The following is a 23,199-nucleotide window of genomic DNA, read 5'->3' as shown; positions in this document are numbered from 1 at the left end:
TCTGTTAAATGGGTGCCAGGGGAGATACTGTACACCAGCATGCTCATAGGTAACAACAGTTCCACCTAAAATCTTCCTTCATCTTTCTCCTTTCACTTTGTGTGTATGTGTGTGTGTGTGTGTTTGATAGTGTCCACTTAAAAAAAGGAAGTGGGGTGAGAAATTGAAGGACTCTGTAGCGACTGCTAATAATGCGGTTTACACACACACACACACACACACACACACAAACACACTATCTAACTCTTCAGAGAGGAGTGTGGGTGCAATGTGCTCGTAGGAAGGTGGAGATCATAGTTCATCTATCTCCCCTCCAGTCAAACTAGACCAGTAAAGATAGTAACACATCACCCACCTCACTCTTTCTATCTCTCCCTCTCCTTCCCTCCCAGCCCAAAAGCAGTCTGCACCTCTATCTGTCTGGTCCACTTGTCTCTCAATCTGTCCATCTGTCTATCCGCAGACCTGCTCCTTAAACAGTACTCCACCACCAGATTAATTATTCATTCATTTATTTTTATTTGATAGGGACAGATAATAGTGTACATAGACAAATTGAAAACAGCTATCCAAATCAAGTATCATAGTGTTTATAGCAGATGCTAATTTGCAACACCTGTACCTAAAAAGGCTTTTGTGAAAATAAGAGATTGAAACAGTGAGGTACGGAATAAGGGATGAAGTGAGAGGAAGAAGTGAAGAAGTGCAGCAGTTGGTTCAGTGGAGTCCAGTTAGATCCCTATGGGGATGAGGGTGTAAATGGATCTTGAGGAGCTGGTGTCACCTGTCTCAGGACCATTAATTAGTCATTTAGAGTTGTAATGGAGTGAGCCGCGGCCAGACAGACACAACCTGCCAAACAAAAGCTAAGTCACTCAGTCAGAGGAGATAGCTGTGGCTGCTGATCGCTCTGTGTGCCCAGTGTAGAAAACAATAGATGTTGTAACAGATCATAAACACATACCGTGATGACACAGATTCAGATGCACATATTCTCTTCTGGAAAATCTACTGGATTCTGAAACACACAAAGGATCATATTTAGGATAATAATAATAATAATAATAATAATAGTACATTAATTTGTGTATAGAATTTTCAAAGCAAGGAGCAAAAAACAAAATATAAGATACTATAAAACATCAGCAGTAATTGACAATAATTTAGACACAGTATACATGAAAACAAACAAAAAAAACAGGATAAAACAGAATATTAAAAATAAAGTAAATCTGGTGATAACGTGATATATAAGATAAATAAGGTCATAACTTTTTTCTAGGTAAATTAATTATATATTATCTTATATATATATATTATGTGTAATATTTTAAGAATATAATGACATATCATATAATATTCCATTAACTATTTTACTTTCCCACCAAATATCCTGCATATAATGAAAAGTCAATATTCCATCTCAATTTTTCAGATGAAGGATGTTTTTGAATCTTTAAATCAGTGATGTACAAATTGATCATTACAGTTTTGATTGGGGATTATGTGCTTTAATGTCATGTATCACATTAACTAATCCAACGTCATCTTGATTTGGAGTCTGAATGCAATATGATCCAGTTCACTAAAGTGCTGAAGATCACATTCACACGGTTTCCTCTTTAAATAGATATGAGGCTCTTCACATTCATTACGTATATAGGTAATTCAGTATCAGTAGTGACAAGTTAATTGATTCAATTCCAACAGGGTCATTGGTTCATTGTCTCCCTCAACAAGTGTTTTTTTCATGTTTGAGATCTCTGTAAGTTAAAGAAGACTGGTTTTGTTATGACCATGTAATATACTTGACCTGCCAAGAGAATATTTAGATTGATTTACAAAGTGTATAAGAGCCATCCAGGAGTACTTGTATTATATTGACTTTAAAGATTATAACAAAACCTTGGTCAAAAAGGTTTTTGTAGTTCCTCTGCTACCACTTTGTTTATTCATCCTGTCTATTTGACCACAAATTATACCCAATCAGGGGTGATAAGAGATGATGTACATAGAAACAGATACTAATGACTTCTTCTGTGTGTTTTTCACCCCCAAAAGTCTTTAAACATTTAGTATTACACAATAACGACTCCTCCAGTTGTCTGTTGGATTAGTTTATGTCTCCTCTCAGTCCATAAAGAACATTACGTTTCTAACGGTCATGTAACAAACAAATGATATGGATACTTGACTCGCAATGTGTCTGTTTAGATTGAATTACAAAACGGTTGATATCTGATGTTTGGGTGACCGCTATTTGTCCTTCTGGCTGTCATTGGCCGATGATACCAAAGCCCTTATGGCAGTTAAGGCATTCATACTGAAGGGTGAAGTGTATCAGTGACACCTTGGAAAGTCAACCAGCTGCTCGAGTCAGGGCAACACCGCCTGTCTGCCGCCAGTCCTGTTAGAAGGGGTTAATCAGCCCCAGTGGTAGGTGATCCTGTTTCCGTTTCACTATACGGATGTTTTGGAAAAAAGGCATTTACTTCCATTTGTCTATTAGATAATTGCGCTATAAATACTGTATTGTCCTCACTTTTTTTGTTACAAAATGTGGTCAGTCCCTCGTTTGAGCTCAATAATATGGTCCCATATAATACAAGAGCAAAAATTAACTCTTTGTCACATGATATTTAGATACAGCAGAACAGCGCTGATGCTCAACTTGCAACCACAAGGTGTCAGTAGTATGTCTGTCTTCTTTAAAGTGATACATTATTGCGATAAGCATTCAACAGATATTTGATCTAGATTATAGGCTAGGTTCAGGTCTGTCTTAAAATATCAGTCAGGTTAGGGTTAGATTACTTGCTGTAATCATTCCTCCTGTTCATACTGTGCTTACAATGTAGGTGATGAGGGACAAAGTCTACAGTCCTCATTTTGAGCAAAAATGTATTTTAAAGTCAACTGAAGTTAACATGAGGCTTCAGCTGTCTGAGTTACTCGAATAAAGTGGATATCTTCCACAGTTTTGAAGAAAGGTCATACTGTATGTGTACATGTGCATGCTGATTGTGGTCTAGCCATCCTGACACCACTCCCTCAGCATCTCCCAATAAACCTCTGTGCTGTCAGGCTGTCCTGAAGGCCAAAATAAGAGACGATATTTATGTTTGGCAGGGCAAGGCAATCAGAGACGTAGCACCCTCCATCCATCAGTAGCTAGACTACTCATCACTTCTACCCACAGACAGGGTGAACTTTGCAGGGCAAACTGCTGCTGTTCTGCTCTGCACCCCAGGCAGCAGGACACTGTGGAGATGGACGACCAGCGACCAGAGGCCAGTGCTCTCGCCTCTCATTTATTCAATAATTAATGTCTGTGTAGCTGCTGAGAGATGTGCCATGTGAGACTGGACTGCAGGACTGTGTGTGTTGAAAGATGGTCATTAACAAAAGTTAGTCAACTTACAAAGCTCATTAGGACTCATGCCATCTTTGTAGAAATTATTGTCACACCGAGGACAGACGCATTTGACTTTAAAAAACCTCAAGCAATCACATCACATGTGTGTGTAATCTGGTGTTGATATGTGAGCTATATAACAAGAGAGGTGGTAGGGGGACCACTTATCAACAGCAAGACCAGCAAGCATTATCCCTACCGAAATGTCCTTGAACAAGACACCGAATCTCTACCTGTTCTGCAGCTGATCCTTGGCTCTTCTTGAGAGAGGAGAAAGTGAAAAGAAAATTTCTCTAAGGAGAGTAATAAGGATCACATTACATTACAGGGAGGGATAACTGATGAATGAGAAGTGTGAGCAGTCATAGGGGTAAATGTCCTCATCATCCATCCACGTTACAGCGTAGTGCTGAAAATACTCCAATACCATTAAAGCTGAGAACAGAGGGGGGACATTTGCAAAGAAAAGGAGGCGTGGATAGATGGACAAAGAGGAGGAGGAGATTATCTTACATTTATTATAGTGGAGCAAATTAAAAAGGGGAGGTCATTATTTTTATCTGGAAAGTAGAGAGCAAGTGACAGAGACCTATTCTTAGCTTTTACCCCTATGGCTTGTGGACAAGATGGATCTACAGTTTTATGTGAGCCTGTTTTAGAACTCTGTTAAATTACTGCTTCATAAAATGCACACAAAAGAGAAGAAAACATCCTCTTATATTACCAGTTTGTCAGATGAATACACTTCTATGGCAGTTATGAAAAAAGAAATAACTGCAGACCTTTCATTCTTCAGTTAACATATTTAGAACCGCAGGCAGCAGAAGGCTATGCTGACACCACAGAATATAAACTAAGTAAATAGATAAATTTCAGCAAGAGCGACTTTTCCTCAATATTTTTTATTTGCTTTTTGAGGTTCGAAGTATGTCACCTGGGTTATTGTTCCCTGGAGTGGGATGAATAATGCCAGCAATATTCCGCTTTCATATCTGGGAACATCATAACAAGAAAGCAGACACTATTTAGGGGACGGGATGAAGCATTCCTCTGTAGATTTTGTCAACAGCAACTCCTCTCATTGTGGAAGATAATGTGATAAGACTGACACTAAAATTATGCTAAATAAAAACTCCACTCATGTAAATACAAGTCTCGTCGAAGATTTAAATGACAAAAACCGGGTCAAACTTTACTTCTCAAACTCAAAAACAAAGGGGGGAAAAAAAAAAGCTGGATTAATCAAACTCCAACCTTGCATGGTTTGAGCTGCTTAGTCATAGGCGTGTGACTGTGTTCCAGCAAGGTGAACAGACTGTTTTAGCAGAGTGATTGCCAGTGGGTCTGCCAGCCCAGCTGACCCTCACCTTGTCCAGTGGTGTACACACCTCTCATACACATGTGCCAAATTTAGTAAGCCTCACTGTCTGCAGCTGAAATTACACCAGCCCTCAAACACATAGATCGTGATTCTCATTCGTACAAGCCTTTTCTCTCTCTTTCCAATAATGATTTGGATGTTGGAACTATATTCTCCAAGTGCGAGTAAAAACTAATGAATGTTTCTATTTTTTGCTCTGAAATTTAGAACAAATTGTCGTCTGTTTTAAAATGCATCGTTGCATTTCACATTCAGTCTTGAGTGACTATGATTTACTGTCAGCCATTTCCATAATAGTTGGTAATAACCTTGCCAGTGTGAGAGAGTGATGAGGATTTTATTTTTACATGAGCACCAGCCACATTACCATAGTCTGCATCATGTATCAGATGTCCTCGGCTGTGGGGAGAGGGGCTGAAAGATAGAGCATCGGAAGAAACTGACTGAAGGAACAAATCCACTTAAAGGCAAGATGCAGACATCGGAGAGCTAGAGGGGGTCCGAGCTCTCAGAGTGAGGAGTGAGGGGTTCGTGTGCTGTAGGCAGCAAGAGGGATATATTGTCTAAAAAAGATGAGACCCTCCAAAGGGGTCAGCATGGGAGAATTCAAGGTGCAGGTTGATGGAAGAGTGGTGAAAGTACCAAAATGCAAAGAAATTAAATTACAAACCAAAAAACTAGAACAGCAACTCACAACTTTAAAAGCTGTAAAAACACGAGGAAGCATAAAGGTGAACAGGTTCGAGCATGACTGAATTGCTTGCCTTTTAGTTTTGGGCTGTCTTATTGGTTGTTTTTGAGCTTGACCTTTGTGTTTCTTGGACAAATGATCAAGGGGCAGTGTTTTTAAGTATTGGGAATTTGTTCATATTGGTCAGACAAATTGACATTTATGCCTGTAACACTAAACTCCAAAGCAAAAAAAAAAAAAGAGAAAAACTCAAAGAAAGTCAGCTAACATTTGGTATTCAGCAGTAAACACAAAGTACAGCTGAGGCTGCAGGAATGTCATTGGTATATAGTCATAGACAAATTAAAAATTTGACCTGATGATGGCACTAGATTAAAAGTTAAGAGCTCGCAAAGGTTATTATAATTCATCCAAATTTCATGACAATTAATCTAATAGTTGTTTAGGTATATCTGGACCAAAGGGGTGGATAGACCACCTGACCGACATTGCAATCCATAGAAACTCCACTAGCATAGCTAAAAAGCTATTGAACTATCATGGAAAATGTGGAAACTGTCCTTTTTGGAGCTCGACCCATGTTGGAGACTAAAAATCAGGATATCTGCTGCATCAATTTTGACTTTTCTCTTTTTAAACCCAACTTAATGAGTGTGCAAATTACTGAAATAACCTTTTAAACTGTGATGTCAATCCAGTTTCTTTACTCTCAAATATTTAGCTGTTTTTAACAGTTTTAATAGTTTCAAATTGGTGTTAATGCAGCTTGGTTTGTTATCATACATTTTGTTGCATTTTACATAATTTACTCAATTTCTGTATAGATCAAGGTTTAGCTACTTGCTGTTTTCCAAATTGTGATAGAGACAGCTGGTGACTTTACTATTATTACTGCTGGTGTTAGCAAGTATTTAAAATGTGCCAGTTGGTATTTTCTTTCATCTTTACCGTTCCAGCCACACCTTCTGACTGAAGGTCAGAGTTCATTGTTATGGTTACAGCTGTGTGTATAATTCATGTGGGGGTGGTTGTAATGGTGATGACCAGCGGCTTACAGGAGACGAATTAAGTCAGGCTGACTCAGCTGTTAGTAACTCTGTCGGTCTGTGTTACAGATATTGACGCAGGACAAACGCAACAGCTTTTTGTTTGTGGTCTGGCCAATTTTGATTGCATTATGTATAGCAAGACATCTGATAAGCCCATGATCACAGCCTCTGTAAATGGCCTCAAATGGCACTGGACAGTTAAAAAAAAGGAAAAAGAAACCTGTGATGTGATACTGGAGCAACAGGGAGATGTCTGCAGACTCATTCATCTTGGCTGTGCTCTTTATCTCCAGCTTCTTTTTTTCCCTCAGTTTCTCATTTCTCTGTCCTGTTGACTGTAGCCCTCCCTTCTTCACGATATTTAGTTTACTGTTACTCCTTTTGAATCTGCATTCACATTTTCTACAGGGACTCCTGGCTGATATAGAAGTAGCTTAGTTTACAAAAATGAAGAACAAGCAAGCAAACAAACAGAAATAACTCCGAAAACAGAATGAGCAGCATGTGTTATTTTGAATCTCGAGCTGAGCAGACTTTGTCAGGGACGTGTGGAGTGTAAACACAAACACTTGGAACCTGAGCTGATTGATGATATACCTTTGTGGTAAAAATTCAAAGTTTGAGAAATGTGGGCCTTTTCATATCAGCAGTCTTTCATTAAGGTGTTTAGAGGGGAACGTTACAGGATTTTCACGTTCAAATACTGTATCTCTCAGATCACATTACATTCTGCATTAGTGAACATCTCCTACTGTTTGCTGTAAGACTTTATGTCTGTGTAAGCAATGTTATCTCTGGCTCTATGCAGATTTTAAGCTGCATCAGTGACTCTCCCACTGTAGGAAGACTTTCCCTGACGTTTTCTTGATATACAGTAGCTCATTAGAGGACAAGATTTTATGGGTTCATGATTTTCTAAGGATCTGAGTGGTGGAGTGGAATTACTACTGTATATCAAGTTCATTTGAATTTAAGAATTCATTGTCAGTGTGTCTACAGACTGTACTTCAGTCACTGACTGACTGTTAGATCACATACAGTATGTGTATGTACAGTAAAACAAAGTCTTGGAGTAACCTGTGATATTGCCATATTCTGTCACTCAAAGTTGACCTCAGTTTAATTCCATCACTGTGTCTTTTTTTGCCCCTGGACCTGCAGCAACCTTATCACTGCAATAATCAGTAAGAACAAGCCCCGTGATGCCTTTTGGGTTCACCGTTTTACGTCTCCTTAGCTCATTTCACCAGCTGCCTCTCAAAGTTTTTGCCGTGACCTTGACTTTCTGCATGCATTCATGTCTGTTGGATTGGCTGCCCTACAGATACTGGTGATGTCTAACTAGCAGATGCCTCAGGGGTTCCAGCTGTGATCAAGATTTTATTGTCCCTGCTCAACAGGAGCCCACCCTCATCTCTGAAAACCCATGAACCTCCTCAGCAGAGTTTACAGTCATGTGGAACCCTTATCTTCTAGCTGTTTGTGTGGCACTATAGCCTTTATTCCTCATCAAAATAAAAGATTATCTAGTTGAGAAAGTAAAAAAAAAAATCTAATTACAGTATCATAAAGCTTTAATAGGACTGATCCATAAAGACTTTTAAGTTGAGGGTACAGAGGTCTTGGAGGACACAAGAGTGGGTACTGTAGGTTCAAGAGTCAGAGCCACATCTTGCTTTCCAGCCATCCAAGCATGAAATTGAATTTGTCAGAGGATAACTGCTGCCACCTAAAGGTCAGAGGGCTACTTGTATGTGGTAGCTGAGGGTATGAGCAGATTTTATAGATTGATTAACTTGCTACAGTATAAAGCTGCTCCTGACGGGCTATAAATAAAAAGTGGACAAGCCGAATAATGAAAAAAACGCACATATTTTCTTTTACAGTTTTGTTTAGAGAGGTACATGTAACCTGGAAGTACCTGGTGGATAAGTTGCCTCACATTGAAAGTCTACCACTGAAGCATGAAATTGAAATTATTGATGGATACAGTCCGATACCAAGAGGTCAGAGAGCTACGATAAACTCCATGTATACCTGTGGATATTTGGTAGCTGTGCAGATCAGTGTGTTGCTTCAAAAACAGTATTTTTATAAACTGTATATCAGTATATACACACACACAGTAAAAAATCAATTCCTTAATGCATACAAAAGCCAACAAAGCCCACAGTGAGAACATTTTATCGATTTTATTCAGTTTCACTGAGTACAAAACTATATACATATGTTAAAGAATTACATTCTGGTATATGTGTAGGACTACTGTCGTAGACAGTCCTCCATGACTTGCAGCTCCTGTAATTCATGACAGTGAGGGCCACAGTGAAGGCAGAGGAGACGTCTGACCTTGGGGATGACAGAGAGGGCCGGGCCTCTGGCACCACTGGGAGAAGGAGAGGAAAAAGTCACACAACTGTTAAAACTATTCCTATCAGTCAAAATAATAAAATAGTGGGAGTTTTAAGATTGTTACCTTATAGACTCACGTAGAGTCTTCATCTTATTAAACTTAGTGTCCCATGTTTGGGCATTTATTTGCACTGTGACTACACATTTAACATCAGATGTTGAAAAAAGTCTGAAAAATGTTCCCTCCTGTCTGTGCAACTCTTACTCACCCGTTGAAGTGTAGCTGCGCTAATTTGAAGAGCTGTCGACCCATTTCAATACTGTCTTCTCCATACTGAGAGCCAGTAGCTACAGCACTATGCTTCAGATGAATAGCTGCATTATTCCAGTCACCTACAACAGCAGCAGACAGGAAACAAAGCAGTAAGAGGACTGCAAAATCATTTCTACCCAGAGCTCTAAGTAACGTCACAAGTCAAGTCAGATTCTCTTGCATATTCTGTTACTGGTTTCTTGGCTTTGTGAAATTAAATGATACTATTAAGCACTTCAGCTGATTATTCTGACACGATGTGGCTAATCAGCACTGTGCTTGTTCAGTAGCTGTTAGGACTACTCTTCTATTCAAGTCTGGAAAAGGTTTTTTGAGGGGTGTCAGCATGCTTATTTCTGACTTAAAAGTAAGCTTTCCATTGCCATATTGTTGCCAGGGCCAATAATGTTCTCATGTCTGCTGAAAAGCACACAAAGTGACACTGTTCCCAAGAAACCACTACTATCAAGGACACAGTGGTATGAAAATTGTGACAATTGTGACATCTTGTTGAAAAATTTGCTGAGTCATCTATAGCACTTTGTTGAACTATGTCTGCCGAAAACAAATTCCCAGGGTGCACTGTGGTTTTAGATCAAGACCTTTTCAGGTGGCTTCCATCCAGGAAGTTATTGTTATAAAACTCAGCTGATAGGTAGAGATGTTCATTAATGGTAAAAGTGCATTTATACCAATTTATGGAAATGTCCATTAAAAGATAGATTCACATTTTTCAAGTGTATCTTAAAACAATACAGATATGCACAGATATGTACCTAAATGGATGGGCAGTTCGAGCACCACATGAGACAGCAGGAATGTATTAACCACAAAGCTCACATTCAAATACACATGCATTATTATTCCCACCCATTGTAGCGTACGCTCTGGCCATAGCATCTGCCAGCTCCCCTTGTAGTGGGTGTGTCTCTGCAAGGATCAGTCCAGACTGACGCTGAGTACTTTTCAACAATCTCAGAGCTTCATCTAGGGGAAGGAAGGGCAGAAATGTAACATGAAGATGTTCCAAAGACTTAACAAATGACAATGATACATTTGGATTTGGATATAGTTTTTCAAAAGCACCTGGTCTCTCTCTCTCCATGAGGTCCACAGCCTCCTCAAGGTCCAGCCTGATCTCCTGCAGTCTGTGGCTCACTTCAGAGGAAGTAATATGATGACCACAACATGACTGTTGACATATAAATCCTGTTCCTCTGTCCTTACTGCATTTCTGAAAATCATATGATAGATGATGTGTCAAATGAGTAGGACTGACATGTAAACAATAGTGAGAAAATATTGACAGAGGATTTCCTTAAAAGTAGTAGTGCAATTCATCTTCTATAATTGTTAGACAACAAAAACACTAAAGAACGCTTACTTTGAGAGATGCTTTGCACTTGACACACAGGAGTCCAGACTTGTGTTGACTAACACCTGACCGCTGCTGTCTGTCCTCTGACCCGCCCTCCTCTTCCTCCTCCTCCTCCTCCTGCTGCTGGGTACAGGCCTCACACTGACACAGGAAGTAGTACTGTTCCTGCAGGAGACGCTTGCGTTGTTGGGTCGCCATCCTACTGCTGTGAGGACCTGAAAGAAGGAGGATAGATAGTGATAGATGACAAGATGGTTATAGAACAACACTGCAATATGATGAATCCTTTTAAGATAACATTTAAGCTATGTTAAGTTATTTAAAAAATAAAACAGGACTCTTATATCACAGTATCAATATTATATTTAAACATTGCTCACCTCTATCCTTCAGAATGTATAGCTATACTGTCTTTCTGTTTTCTTTGCACCCTTTTGTTCTCAAATCAAAGTGATTCTGATTCATACAATGGGCGCATCATCATTTTCTTACCATAGCAGTGCAGGATCTCTTGTTCAGCAGCGATAGCTTTGGCTGCTCTGACAGTTACAGTGACCCCACGGGCCGAGCCACTGTACTCAGCTACATTTCCACAGAAGTCTGCAGGCAGATCTGAACCAGAGGGATCAGCACTAGCTCCAGTGCTGAACACCAGGCTGGTGTTGGGACAGCAGGAGTGATTCAGAAGACTAAGAGTTGGGAATATTGCTGTAGCAATGCGTATTTCCTGGCTGGACTGCACTGGCGAGTTTGCTACTCCTGTGAAATGCAAAAGCCGATAAGGAAAGGTCAAGAAGATGCAACTCTTAAATTCTTTCTCTCAGTTAAAGCCTTGCAATTACTACCTAAATTAAAAGCACAATCAGAATTTAAAGGGCCTAAGATGTGAACGCTGAACAACTACAACACTTGTGAAAACTGAAACTGAGAGTCACCTGTATCTTGCAGCATGAGGATAGCCTGGGCGTTACACCTCAGCTGCAGGATGTGCCTCAGAACTGCACTTCCCAGCAACCACAGCTCCGGGCTCCAATCACTGCTACCGCCCTCCTCTTCTGCTCCATCAGGTGATTGGCCAGTTGCCCTTGAATATCCACTGGGGTTCCAAGATGCAGGAGGAGGTCCAGCCTTGCTGAGCCTCAGGTACAGGGTTGCGGCGGTAACGGCACACAGGAAACGCATACCAGGGCTATGGCGATTGAGGTGGTGCAGCAAGTGAAACACGCTCAGGTAAGAGTCACCACGGTATAATGTAGGATTGGGTTGATATGTATGATGCTGATTGGAATTACTGGACTCACTGCAGTCACTGTTTAAACAGCTTAACTCGGACTTTATGTTCTCCTCCTTAGCCTCATTGGCCATTCGGATGTTTTTTAACCCGGCCTTTAGTGTGACCCTCAGAGCGAGTTGTGACATCACACCCATCGCCATCAGATCTGCTCCGAGTGGACACTCCCAGCAGTGATGTTCCTCCCAGGCATCTCGCTGACAGCCAGTTGAACAGTATTGGCTGTAACTACACCCCTCACACGGCACAGGACACAGTGTTTCAGTCAAACACCTGTGACAGCGCCTTTGCTCTGTTCCAAACAGCACTCCCTTCTCCGTTTCCTGCCTTCCTCCCTTCACTTTCACCTCCTTCCTCCCTGGTATGAGGACATAACTGTACGGCCTGTCATTAAGGATCACCTCTCCAGCTGCTATTCTCTCTGCAGCCACCAGGTGTCGACCTTTCTCCAGGCTGAAGCCGACAGCGACTTGAGGACAAATCCCAAATGTGAGGGGTCCAACAGATGGTCCATTTGTTGCGTCTGGACTTTGATGGTTCTTTGAGGCAGGACTGTGATGATCCAGTTTTGCCTTTTGACCCACAGAGAGGTGTTTGAGGCACTGTGTGCGGCGGCTCTCTAGTTTGTGTACAAGATGGGAGGGGTAGCTGTTCTCCAGGGCTTTATCAATGTCAGCAAGAGATTCCTGGGGAAAAAAAGAAAACACTGGAGTGTATAACACTACAAAATCTAAGATTGTGAGCAAAGCATAAAGATGCCTGACATTTTTACTAACTTATTAAAGTCAACATTTTGGCTGTAAAATGTTGAAACAAGTCGAGTATGGCTCTAAATATATACCAGGAGATGTTGACTTGCGACACTTGAGACTTGAGGACACTTAAGTATGCTTCGAAGACTACATATATACAGATAAGTTGGAACAACACATCTTAAAGTAGTATCTTAGGAAGTAGCTCTTGTTCTGGGTTCTAAGCAGACAGACTCTAACCATGATGCAGGTTTCCTTTCTAAGTGGGACAGCTACAACACTGGACTCAGCTGGTGCTTCTAAACCGGGTGGTCATTGCAGCATATATAAGAATTTAGACTCTGAGCTTTATTAGTAGTAGTATAAAAGTAACAAAAATAGTCTAGAATATGTCTGACTTGCTTTTTTAGTGTCAAAATGAATTATTAGGTCAATTAGCAATCATAAGGTTGATAGGCTTCAATTAAATGAGGTATTATAGAAGCAGATGCCCCTGGTTTTAAAGGTCCATTAATATCTATAGTTATGTCTATATATTTCCTGGGTTCTTGGAAAAGTTCCTGCAGTATAAACCATCTAAACAAGGGAGAGACGGGTGTCCCCAGGGGTGAAGGCTGCTTTCTGACCACATGTCTGCAGTGTGTTACCTCACGAGGCAGCAGGATTCACGAGATCACACAAACCATCTGGCGCGTCAGTTTATGCAGTGTGAGGGGGGGTGACAGATTCGGGTTAGAGCTAAATGGACTGGTCGCATTTCCAGGCTCACCAGGGTGGCGTTATGTGCTCTTGTAAATCATCTGATATTCGTGTGGACTTGACAGCATGTCAAGCATGAGTGGGTCCTGCTTACATATGAATTTCAAAAAGATTCTCTGCAGGATTCCTGAAATCAAGCTCTATTCAAAATGATCAAACAATGGCAACACAATCTGTTAAACATCTACAGGCAAATTTTCAGCCAGCAAATGAGAAGCAGTGTTGGTTTAAACAAAGTTTTAATGATACCGCAAGGACTACACTACCTCATTATTTCATTGTTGTAGACGGTGGCATCTCACCTGGTAGTGCTGCAGATGGTAGAGCGCAGCAGAGCGGTTGGCATAGCACATAGACAGCTGCTCCGAAGTTTGGGGAGCAAAACATATGCCCTGTCATGACAAGAGACAGAGAGGCCGCATATTAATTAGTACTGGGAGGCATGCAGTGATATAATGGATTTTTACACTGCAGTTTGTAATACAGAAGACATAACTTCATGTCTATGTTTGATTTTGAACCAGTTCACAGAGATACTATATTTATCTGTATTGTTATTAACAATAGGTGGTGCTCTACCCTGCCTAAAGGATATTTACACCAGGTGCTGCAAGAATAAAGCTAGAGGAGTCATTAAAGTTCCCAACCATCCGGATAGTGGCCTTTTCTCCCTGCTGCGGTTGGGAAAGAAGGTACTGGATACACCAGGCCAAAACTGAGAGGCTCAGAAATACAATCAGGCCACTAGGATCATAGGAACTTTTTTAAATTATTAATAATCCTTACTTTTTAATTTATTTTTATTGCACAATTTGAAGGAACTGACACGATTGCATTTTACTGATTGTGCCTGAATAACTGCATGTGAACTTGATTGATTGATTGATATCATGACTATAACTTTAGACAACTTTCTCTGATTAATACAGTTGGTTACTTTTTTGTACTGTGAACTGATACACTGCCATTACTGCATGACATAATCAAAAGCTAGTTAGGATTTTGAATAGAATGATTGATCCATTGGATCCGTGGATCAAAGTTTCTATTTTCTGAAACATCTGAACTGTGGGAGATTGTTTTCATGTCACCTGTGAGTAGTGCAGAGCAGCTGCGGTGTAGTCTCTGGTCTTGAAGCTAGCATTACCCCTCTCCCTGCTTTTGGTTGCTTGCTCTGGGTCCTTCTGTAAAGAGTATCCTGCAGACATGCACTGCACAAAGTCCAGATCATCTTGGCTGGAAAACAGAGACACAGACCACAGACACATAACAAATACGTTTTCCTTGATTAACAATTAAACGAGTTCCCTCTCTGTTCAAAAACTTCCACAGCAGCATTATCAAGGAAGTTAGAGTTTATTTACAAATTACATTTAGACAAGTCAGTGGAGACTTTGCAACACTGAGTGATGAAAAGGAAAATATTTTCAAATGATCCAGTCAAAAATAAAGCTATGACCTACAATGGTTGATCAAAATACTAAGTTTAATATACTTATATGGCCTCCAAAGACCTCCATTTAGATAATAAAGACTAAGATAGAGGCAGTGTAGTAAGGTAGTTAGCTAGCTACTCACGTTGTCAGAGTTAGGGCGCATTTAAAAACATCATCTATTTGCTGCAGGGATATAAAACGATCCTTTAACTCGGGATCGAGCCTGGTCCATTTCTGTGCGACGTGATCCTGCCACTGGACGCACGGAAGATCCATTCTGAAGCACAACAAAACCTCATGGGCAGTGAGCACCTTGAGGGTACTTCTGGGTTTGTTTTGAGTTTCAGATCACCGGTGTCAAGGAAGCGTGCATCAGAATAGTTTCCGCCAGGAGCCTTCAGAATAAAACTTTTACGTCTAAGCACATTGCTACTCAATTACAATTTTACAATTTAATTTCATTTAGCAGACGCTTTTATCCAAAGCGACGTGTGTCTTAGAGTTGATACAACACAAGGAAGGATCTAGTCAGGAGAAAACAATGCAAGTAAGTGCCATAAAGCTAAGTTCGAGTCCAAAAGGACATATGTGCCAACAGGCAGTGCACAGAGGCAATGCATAGATTGTATGAAGTGCATAGAAGCAGATTTTTTTCAGTCCATCAAGTGCAGAGGTGTTCACAAAAGAGCTTGGTCTTTAGTCTTTTATTAAAGATTGAGAGAGACTGAGCAGATTGGATGAAGTTGGGTAACTTGTTCCACCACTGGGGAACAACAGAAGAGAAGAGCAACTTAGGGCCCTGTTGTGGTGGTGGTACCAGGCGCCTTTCATTGGGTGTAGTGAGTAGGAGGGAGCTTAGACCTGAATGAGGGAGTTCAGGTAGGTGGGAGCTGTTTTAGCTGCTGTTTTGTAAGCAAGTGTCAGGGCTTTGAATTTGATGCAGTGGCGTTCTTTCATCCATGCCGAGATATCGGTAACATCATTATTTTATGTTGAAACTATAAATGTTCTATATCCGATGTGGTTCGTATTCAATTGACATAATTACCAAAGTATCGTTTGCCTCGCTCTTCTCGCGATACCATTACCCTAAATACGTATGCAATAAGCTAGTCCACAGGCTTTGAGAACAACTTTATCAGAGACATGAGTGTACAACTCTCACGGGGGGCGGTTGAAGTAAGCATGACTATTTATTCAAGTGAATGAATGTTTTTACTTCTGGCTGACTGTGTTTCTCGAGGCTGACATTTAGCAGTGCATGACTACTAGCTGCAGTTGCTAGCAGTGTGAGCTAAGGAGACTGAAGTTACAGCCTCACAGCAGCATCAACACAAACAGATCGACTTTGAAAACCTTGCTTCTGAGCTAATTATTAGAAGCCTAATAATGAGATCATGTGTTTATGTTGTGATTAAATACATACATGTTGCTTAAGTTATCCAAATAGTGACGCAGAACAACGCATTTTTTGGCATTTCTGTACCTTTGCACCCTTGTAGTAGCAGTATGGTAATGTGATGAGATAGGGGCCAGGAAGTGGTTAATAACATGTCCATGCATGTCCATGTCACTGTCCAGGCCCTATACAAAGGCTCAGAGGTGAAAAACCCCGTGCTGCAGCTTCTGGTAAGTGAATTTAAGGAGTCCTTGACCAACCAATCCATCTATATTGTATTTCAAACACCACCAGAAGAGAATGTGATGTGGAACATCATCTATCATATAATGTTAACTTTAGAAGCTGGTTATGGATAATATAAGTACATGGGGATGTCTGTTTTTTGTCAATCAGGTGAACTGAATTCATGACAAATCAAGGTATTTTTTCACATTGTTTCAAAAATAAAATAGTGCCATAACACAGTCTGATTTGCTAAGCTGCCTCCATAAACCCTCTGAAAGTAGACAAGCTTGTATTGTCTCATGGTATTCCACTCTATAAAATACCAAGTATTATTGAAGTAATTGGGGCTGCAGCTAATGATTATTATCATTATTGATTTGATTTAATCTGTTGATTATCTTCTTGATTAATCGATTAGTTGTTTGACCCATAAAATGTCATAAAATGGTGAAAAATCTCAATCACTGTTTCCCTAAGCTCAATGTGATGTCTTCAGATGTTGTGCTTTGTCCTAATCAACAGTCCACAACTCAAAGACATTAAGTTTACCATCATACAGGACAAAAAACCCCAGAAAAATATCCATATTTGAGAAGCTGGAACCAGAAAATTTCAAAATGTCTTCTTAAAAAATTACTCAAAAAGATGAATTGATTACCAGAGTAGTTGGGAACCAATCAATTAATCATTGCAGCCAGGGCACAAAACTAGCAAATTAGCACCAGCCACCAGCCAAATGTCAGTAAAATATGTAAGTGGCTGGTAGATTTGCTTCACTCATCAGCCAAAAAAAAACAATGGTAATCTACTGAGTGGCTGGTAAAATTTGAAAGTTCACTAGTCATTTGGCTGGCAGACGAAAAATTTTGGATCCTGATTGCAGCTCAAAAAGTAATGTCAGTCTCAGAATTTGAAAAATGTTGTGGTCTTCTGGTGAGAGATGTTAATATGAAAATCATTACTAATATCCAGCAATTACTGCTGATGAAAACTAGCCTTTTGGTTAACTCGGGTACATTAGATTTGTTTGAATGTTGATTAATGCACATTATCCCTTTTTCAAATAAATAAATAAAAATTAAAATTGGCCTCATGGAACTGTCCACTATCCAGTATCAAACATGATGATCCTGAGACTTCACTTTTTGTCATTTTGCTTGTATAATCCTTCCTTCCCTCTCTGTTAGAAAATCGCTCAGATCAGTAATGCCTCAGGTCCACCCAGGTTCCGGCTTATGATGAGTGATGGTCTGAACTCTTTCTCTTGTGAGTATCTTCAAGTAGCCAGAAAACTTTCAGTTTCCAAAGGTACACATGGTCTCTCGTCTTTTGACTGATGGCTGACAGTCAAACAAGTTAATCAGGTAAATGCTTTTGTGTATACAGCCTTCCTGTTGGCCACCCAGCTAAACAACCTGCAAGAAGAGAACCTCTTGGTACCGAACTGTGTGTGTATGTTGAAGAAGATCGTCACAAACACATTGTCAGACGGCAGGTATGTGTTTCTTCTTTGTTTCCTGCCTTTCTTTCTTCCCTTTGCCTCTTCTCTATTTGCTGCATGAAATCCCCCTTTGGCCTTATTTTCTTTCTTCTTCTTGTGTTCCAGGCGCGTGGTGATTGTGATGGACATGGAGATATTGAAGTCGGCCGAGGAAACTGGAGAGAAGATTGGAAATCCCACCCCATATAATACAGATGGTATGGTTCTCTTAAAATGCGCATGCATGAATTGAGAAACAGTAATAAGCAGCCTCCACCAATCCCCTTAACGCTGTTTGTTCAACTCGCAGGTAAGACTTCATCTCCAGAGAAGTCAGCCTCAAGCACCTCTGTCCCAGCATCCCCTCCATCTGCTGCAGTACCTGGACCCTCCTATAAGAGCAATAGCAGTGAGTGTCATGTCAAAGATTTTGTTTATGATTTCATACTTCTGTATATACAATTATCCAGTCTAGACGTAGATTTGCATGTCGTTGACTCCTCACTCTCAGCAGCAGTGACAAAAACAAATTTCATATTTTGCTATGAAAAGGTGATGGATTCTTAACAGCATTTGACCTAAATATTCCCCAACTAAAGCACAAAAACGGCATGCGATAGCCAGCAAATTTGATAAATTTGATTGGTATCTCTCAAACAGGCCGTTATTGAATACAGCGCTGATATTTTGCATATAGCAAGAATATATTACAGCGAAACCTGTGCTTGTCAATACACAAGTGAGCAGCATGCGGCTGATACAGCTATCAGAGCCAATATAAAATCTCTGGTCTATGTTTTTGAAACCAGCAGCAATTATGGAATATTGAGAGTAATACAAAAAATATATGTGGATGCTACTGTATGCACTGAAGAGATTTTGAAATAAAATCATTTTTAAACACACTAAAACAATTCAGACAAAGGCCCTCAGGCTTTCTGTTCATGGATATTACATGTCATATAGATAAATACTGTAGTAAGTTATTTACTTAGCTGATTAAAGTAATTAACAGTAATTAAGTACCTGAGTAATATAAACAAGTTCAAGTTTTTTCATTTAGCGAAGTTGAATGTACTGAGCAGGTCTTTACTCATCCTAAACAGTTCTGTCAACCAGACATCACTGAATTTCTTTGCCAGCAAATGAGTGCAGTCACACAGGAGGAACTCTTAAAATGTGGTGCCCGTAGAGGACCAAACCATATCTATGAGTAAGAATATGATGTCAGGGATACATGTGATCATTTTCAAGTAATTCAACTAATTCAACATCATTTTGCACTTTATAAAATGTTATCTTCTTTGTTAAATGAGGAGTTAGTGTCTTTATTTTAAATTACCTTTTGCTTCTTCTCAATTATTTAATCAGAGAACTCTACATTTGTATTTTGTTGATTATTTACAGTCATTGTCAGCTATGCACATTTAATGATAGTTTTAGATTAACAGGAAACTGTGAGAGTTTGTCAGATTGCTGTGAGTTTTGGCCCAGATATTTTAGAGAGAATTTGAGTATTTTGAAAAAGACTCCACGTCACCAGCAGAGGGAGCCATGCACTGATAAATGATTTGCAGTCATCTCACTGATTTTCTTCCTCAAAACCGTTGTTCCGCAGCCATAATTTGGCACCAACAGAGTCTTTGTTGTTCTTTTTATCAATCTAATTTAGCACTAGCCTATACCACACTTTAAACCAGCACTACGGACTACAAAAATAAAACCCGCTTTCCATCCCTTTGATATTCACAGCACTCAAGTGTTCAAAGGTTGTATTCTGAGAGAGGGTGAAGAATTAGATGAAACAGTATCATGAGGCACAGCTTGGGTTTCAACCAGCTGAAGGTAGCCACAGGAAATGCTAAATTAATGAAAGAGTGCAGTTCCTTCAGCTCAAGTGCCTTTTTTTCAAATCACATTGTGCACTTTTATCATATTTACTGCCCAGCTAACAGAGCAGGAAACTATCTTGTTGCCCACTGGCCACTGCGGCTAGTGGAGTCTATAACTCACCCCTTTCACTGTTTTACCACCAACCAGATTTTTATAACAGAGTAGGACCTCCAAATGACGTTTGGTTTCTTGCCAAAGGAGCTGGTACCATGTATCATGTCTAAAGTAGCCTTTGTTTTATCAGATCTTCTTTTATTAGCTTAGTCTTTGTTTCACTCAGTTGTTTTATACCACCAACTGCTCTCAGCATTGACATTGATTTTGTTATGTGGCAGAAACATACCCAATAGTCCTCAGTGGAGGATGTAGGCATGTGGGTGGATAATGAGTGCTTGGTATATATTGTGTGTGTGTGTGTGTGTGTGTGTGTGTAGGTGTGTGTCTGTATGTGTGTGTTGTGACTGAGGGAGATTGTGTGGGCTGATGGCTCCTCCAGTTCATGGCTTCATGAATATTGTGTTGTGGACTGAATCCCCTCGTAGCGATATACATGCGGAGGGGAAGAGAGAGAGAGAAAGTCAACTAACTTGACTCAGCAAAGACGAGGCTCTGCTCTAAGTAGTTTGTCAGACTCTTTTCTCGTTAGATCCTTTGATCTGTGTTACCTCAGAGATTCAGCAAGATATAGAAAACCTGCTGCTCTTTAATTGTTCTGTTGATGAAATGGTCCTGCATTCATCTTTAGAGCCCAAAACAAGCCTTCTGAGTAAAGGCTTCAAGTGGTCTATCGTACTGAATGTAGTTAAGTGTTTGATTACTTTCCAATATTTTTGTAAATTGCATTTTCAGTATGTCGATAAATGTGAGCGCGTTCACCAGATAGCTAAATGCTACAAATGGAGTGTTTCCAATGAGCAGTGGGTGGTGTAATGACTAGGGAGGCTGCTGTTTTATAGAGGGTCTGAGTTCAAGCTCCTGTGCAGAAATGCATCTCCTGCTGACGTGCCCTTGAGTAACACACTTCACCCTTGGGTGCTTCCATTTGGCTAATGTGGCTCCTTGCGTCCTTCACTCACAACTCCTCCTCGAGTTTTAGCTCCTCCAAACAGGGATGTGACAGAGAGATGTCACAAGAGAAGCAAAGACGGAGGAATTGTATTTACCAAATGGGACCTTGCTCACTGCGGCCTCATTTTGAGGTTACAGCAATTACTCATGATGCACGGCATCTTGTGCAGCTGTCTCATAATGTCTAGAAATAATAACAGTATAAAACTGTTTCAAAGAAAAACACCTGCTGTCTGATGACTGCTGCTCCAATTCTGATTATTGGTCTATTGCTGCATCAGAGAATAATAGAAATAACACCAATAGACAAATAAAAATACTTTATAACTGAAAGAATAGAACAGACATGAGGGCGCAATAAAATCAGCTATAAATGAAATCTTTCTTAACAAAATCTATAATATGTCTGTGAACGGCTGCACGTATCGCAAGTTGGTCCTTTTCAGGCTCAGACTGGATATTACAGGACTAATAACAACTATGATTGTACAGCTGTTTAGGACAAACATTCTTACAGATTGAGCCAAGGTACACTTGGAACAGAAATTTAAAAAAAAAAAGGAAGAAAAGATGAAGAAAATAGAAAAGGTTTTTATGATTTATTCATGATTCAGATTAAACCCACATCTCATAATTTTTAATTCATGAATAAACATGAAAAATGTTGTGCTGTTATTTGTTTTATGGGTAATAGTACAGTATTAACAATCATGCAGTAATATTAAATATTATATTCTTTATTTGGATCCCCATTAGCTTCCACAAAGTGGTCGTCATGTTCCTGGCATCCAGACAACATCAGCAACAACAAAACAAACAGAGATTTAAAATCACATTGACCAATAAAACAAGAAAGGCCCAAACAAGCCAAATATAGAGATCAGAAAATAAGTGAAATAACCCTGAAAAGGTAGACAATACAAATTTAAATAATAACAATAAAATCAAAATTGTCAAGATAGAAACAAAAACAGAATAAAAATAATGAAAAATGTTTCAAAACCACAATAACTAAAAGATTTTGTATGTCTGTAAGGAGCAGACTCCAGGCAGCAGAAGCTCTCCAGAGAACAGTTCTCATCATACATTGTTTGTGGACATGGCACTGGATGACCGGTGCTAATTAATATTATATTAATAGTATAATAATGCTATTAAATATTATAGTAAAACTGTTTTCCACAGGAGCTTGTGCGGCTGCTTCTTTACTGTCCTATCAGATCAGCAGACCTGTAAAAAAAAAAAAAACCTCCTCCTAGGATAAACCCGTGTCTCCTCGCTCAATTGGAGGCCTCCTCGCTCTTCTTCTCCTCTGAGATGCATTTAAGGAATTGAAACATCCTCGATGATGGCAGACCTTGATCAATTTCCAGGTCACGGGCTGGAGGATGGAGGAGTGAGGCCAGAATGAAGCATAATTAGCAGAATGGAAAGCATCCACTATCAGCTCCAGGCGTTCTCCTCTGTTGTGAGCGCTGACCTCTGGCATCCCTGGAGTGGGAAGATGTGGTCAGAGAGCATTTTTCCTCTGGTATCAGCAGAGTTTCACAAAACACAGGAAATTTCAAATGTTTGTTTCAAATAGTCAAAAGCATTGACTATTGTTTGAGCATTCCAAACTCTCGTCAATGGAAAAGCATCAAAATATGAGTCGCAATTTTATTATTAACAGTCTACAATTAAAAGAAAAAAGTAGTCGTTCTTGAGCAGTAGGTGGAGAGTCAGAGGTCATGACACAGACAGATCTGTGTTTCCAGTTAAATATTCATCAGCAGCTATCACTTGAAATAGACTACCTTCAAACTGCTTTGCAGATATTTAAATTCCAAAAAGAGATCTGCACTCGCTGAAGTGCAGTTAAAAAAAAAAAAATTCATTATTCATCAGTAACCATTCTCTGCAGGTTTCCTTTGTCCTCACAGCTCTTCCCTTCTTCTCCTCTCTCTCTGTCTCTCTCTTTTTGTTTTGTCTGCCTCACTATGTGTAAAGCGTCTTTGGATCCCTTGAAAGGCGCTATATAGATTAAAGTTATTATTATTACTATTATTATTGTTATTATAAACACACACTCATTTTCTTGTTAAATTTCTCTATATATTGTTTTTTTTTCCTGTCTATATGTTTCTCTCTTTTTCTCTTCCTACGTCCTCATCATCAAGCACTTGTCATAAACAGGGGCTGTTAAATATGTTATTGGCATAAATATAAGGAGCCTGTACTGATCTTAATCACAAAAAATGAGGATCCTTGATAAACCTCTATGCCCCTCTCTTTGCTCTGTTCTTCAGACCCCCTCCCTGCACACACAGACACA

The 23,199-nt window shown here is 39.8% G+C and overlaps 2 protein-coding genes across 4 annotated transcripts in view; one reads left to right on the top strand and one right to left on the bottom strand.

Annotated features, from left to right (window-relative positions):
- Window positions 1-8,713: 8,713 nt before the first annotated feature.
- smyd4 (SET and MYND domain containing 4) lies at window positions 8,714-15,176 on the bottom strand. Of its 2 annotated transcripts, none has more exons than XM_042431107.1 (10): window positions 14,960-15,176; window positions 14,473-14,617; window positions 13,684-13,773; window positions 11,515-12,556; window positions 11,072-11,338; window positions 10,586-10,794; window positions 10,288-10,435; window positions 10,072-10,188; window positions 9,158-9,281; window positions 8,714-8,922 (listed from the first exon to the last, which is right to left on the bottom strand). In XM_042431107.1, exons 1-10 carry the CDS (start codon window positions 15,091-15,093, stop codon window positions 8,799-8,801), a joined length of 2,400 nt encoding a protein of 799 aa, XP_042287041.1. In that variant the 5' UTR covers window positions 15,094-15,176; the 3' UTR covers window positions 8,714-8,798. The 2 variants fall into 2 exon arrangements, with proteins under 2 accessions (XP_042287041.1, XP_042287042.1); XM_042431108.1 differs by having other exon boundaries at window positions 14,529-14,617; window positions 14,960-15,051.
- Window positions 15,177-15,889: 713 nt separating this feature from the next.
- LOC121910233 (replication protein A 70 kDa DNA-binding subunit-like) overlaps window positions 15,890-23,199 on the top strand; it is a 44,283-nt gene continuing 36,973 nt past the window's right edge. Inside the window, exons 1-7 of one of the 2 annotated variants that reach the window (XM_042431340.1) lie at window positions 15,958-15,996; window positions 16,399-16,446; window positions 16,613-16,638; window positions 17,632-17,710; window positions 17,831-17,939; window positions 18,051-18,142; window positions 18,235-18,333. In XM_042431340.1, coding sequence (XP_042287274.1) covers window positions 17,680-17,710; window positions 17,831-17,939; window positions 18,051-18,142; window positions 18,235-18,333 — 331 coding nt within the window. In that variant the 5' untranslated portion in view covers window positions 15,958-15,996; window positions 16,399-16,446; window positions 16,613-16,638; window positions 17,632-17,679. Of the gene's footprint in view, window positions 15,997-16,398; window positions 16,447-16,612; window positions 16,639-17,631; window positions 17,711-17,830; window positions 17,940-18,050; window positions 18,143-18,234; window positions 18,334-23,199 lie in introns of both variants that reach the window. The other variant, XM_042431339.1, reaches the window with a different exon arrangement.

Source organism: Thunnus maccoyii, chromosome 13, assembly GCF_910596095.1.
Source record: "Thunnus maccoyii chromosome 13, fThuMac1.1, whole genome shotgun sequence".
NCBI classification, from domain to species: domain Eukaryota; kingdom Metazoa; phylum Chordata; class Actinopteri; order Scombriformes; family Scombridae; genus Thunnus; species Thunnus maccoyii.
The sequence above is the reverse complement of the archived record's forward strand: the minus strand, read 5'-3'. Positions and strand labels throughout refer to the sequence as shown.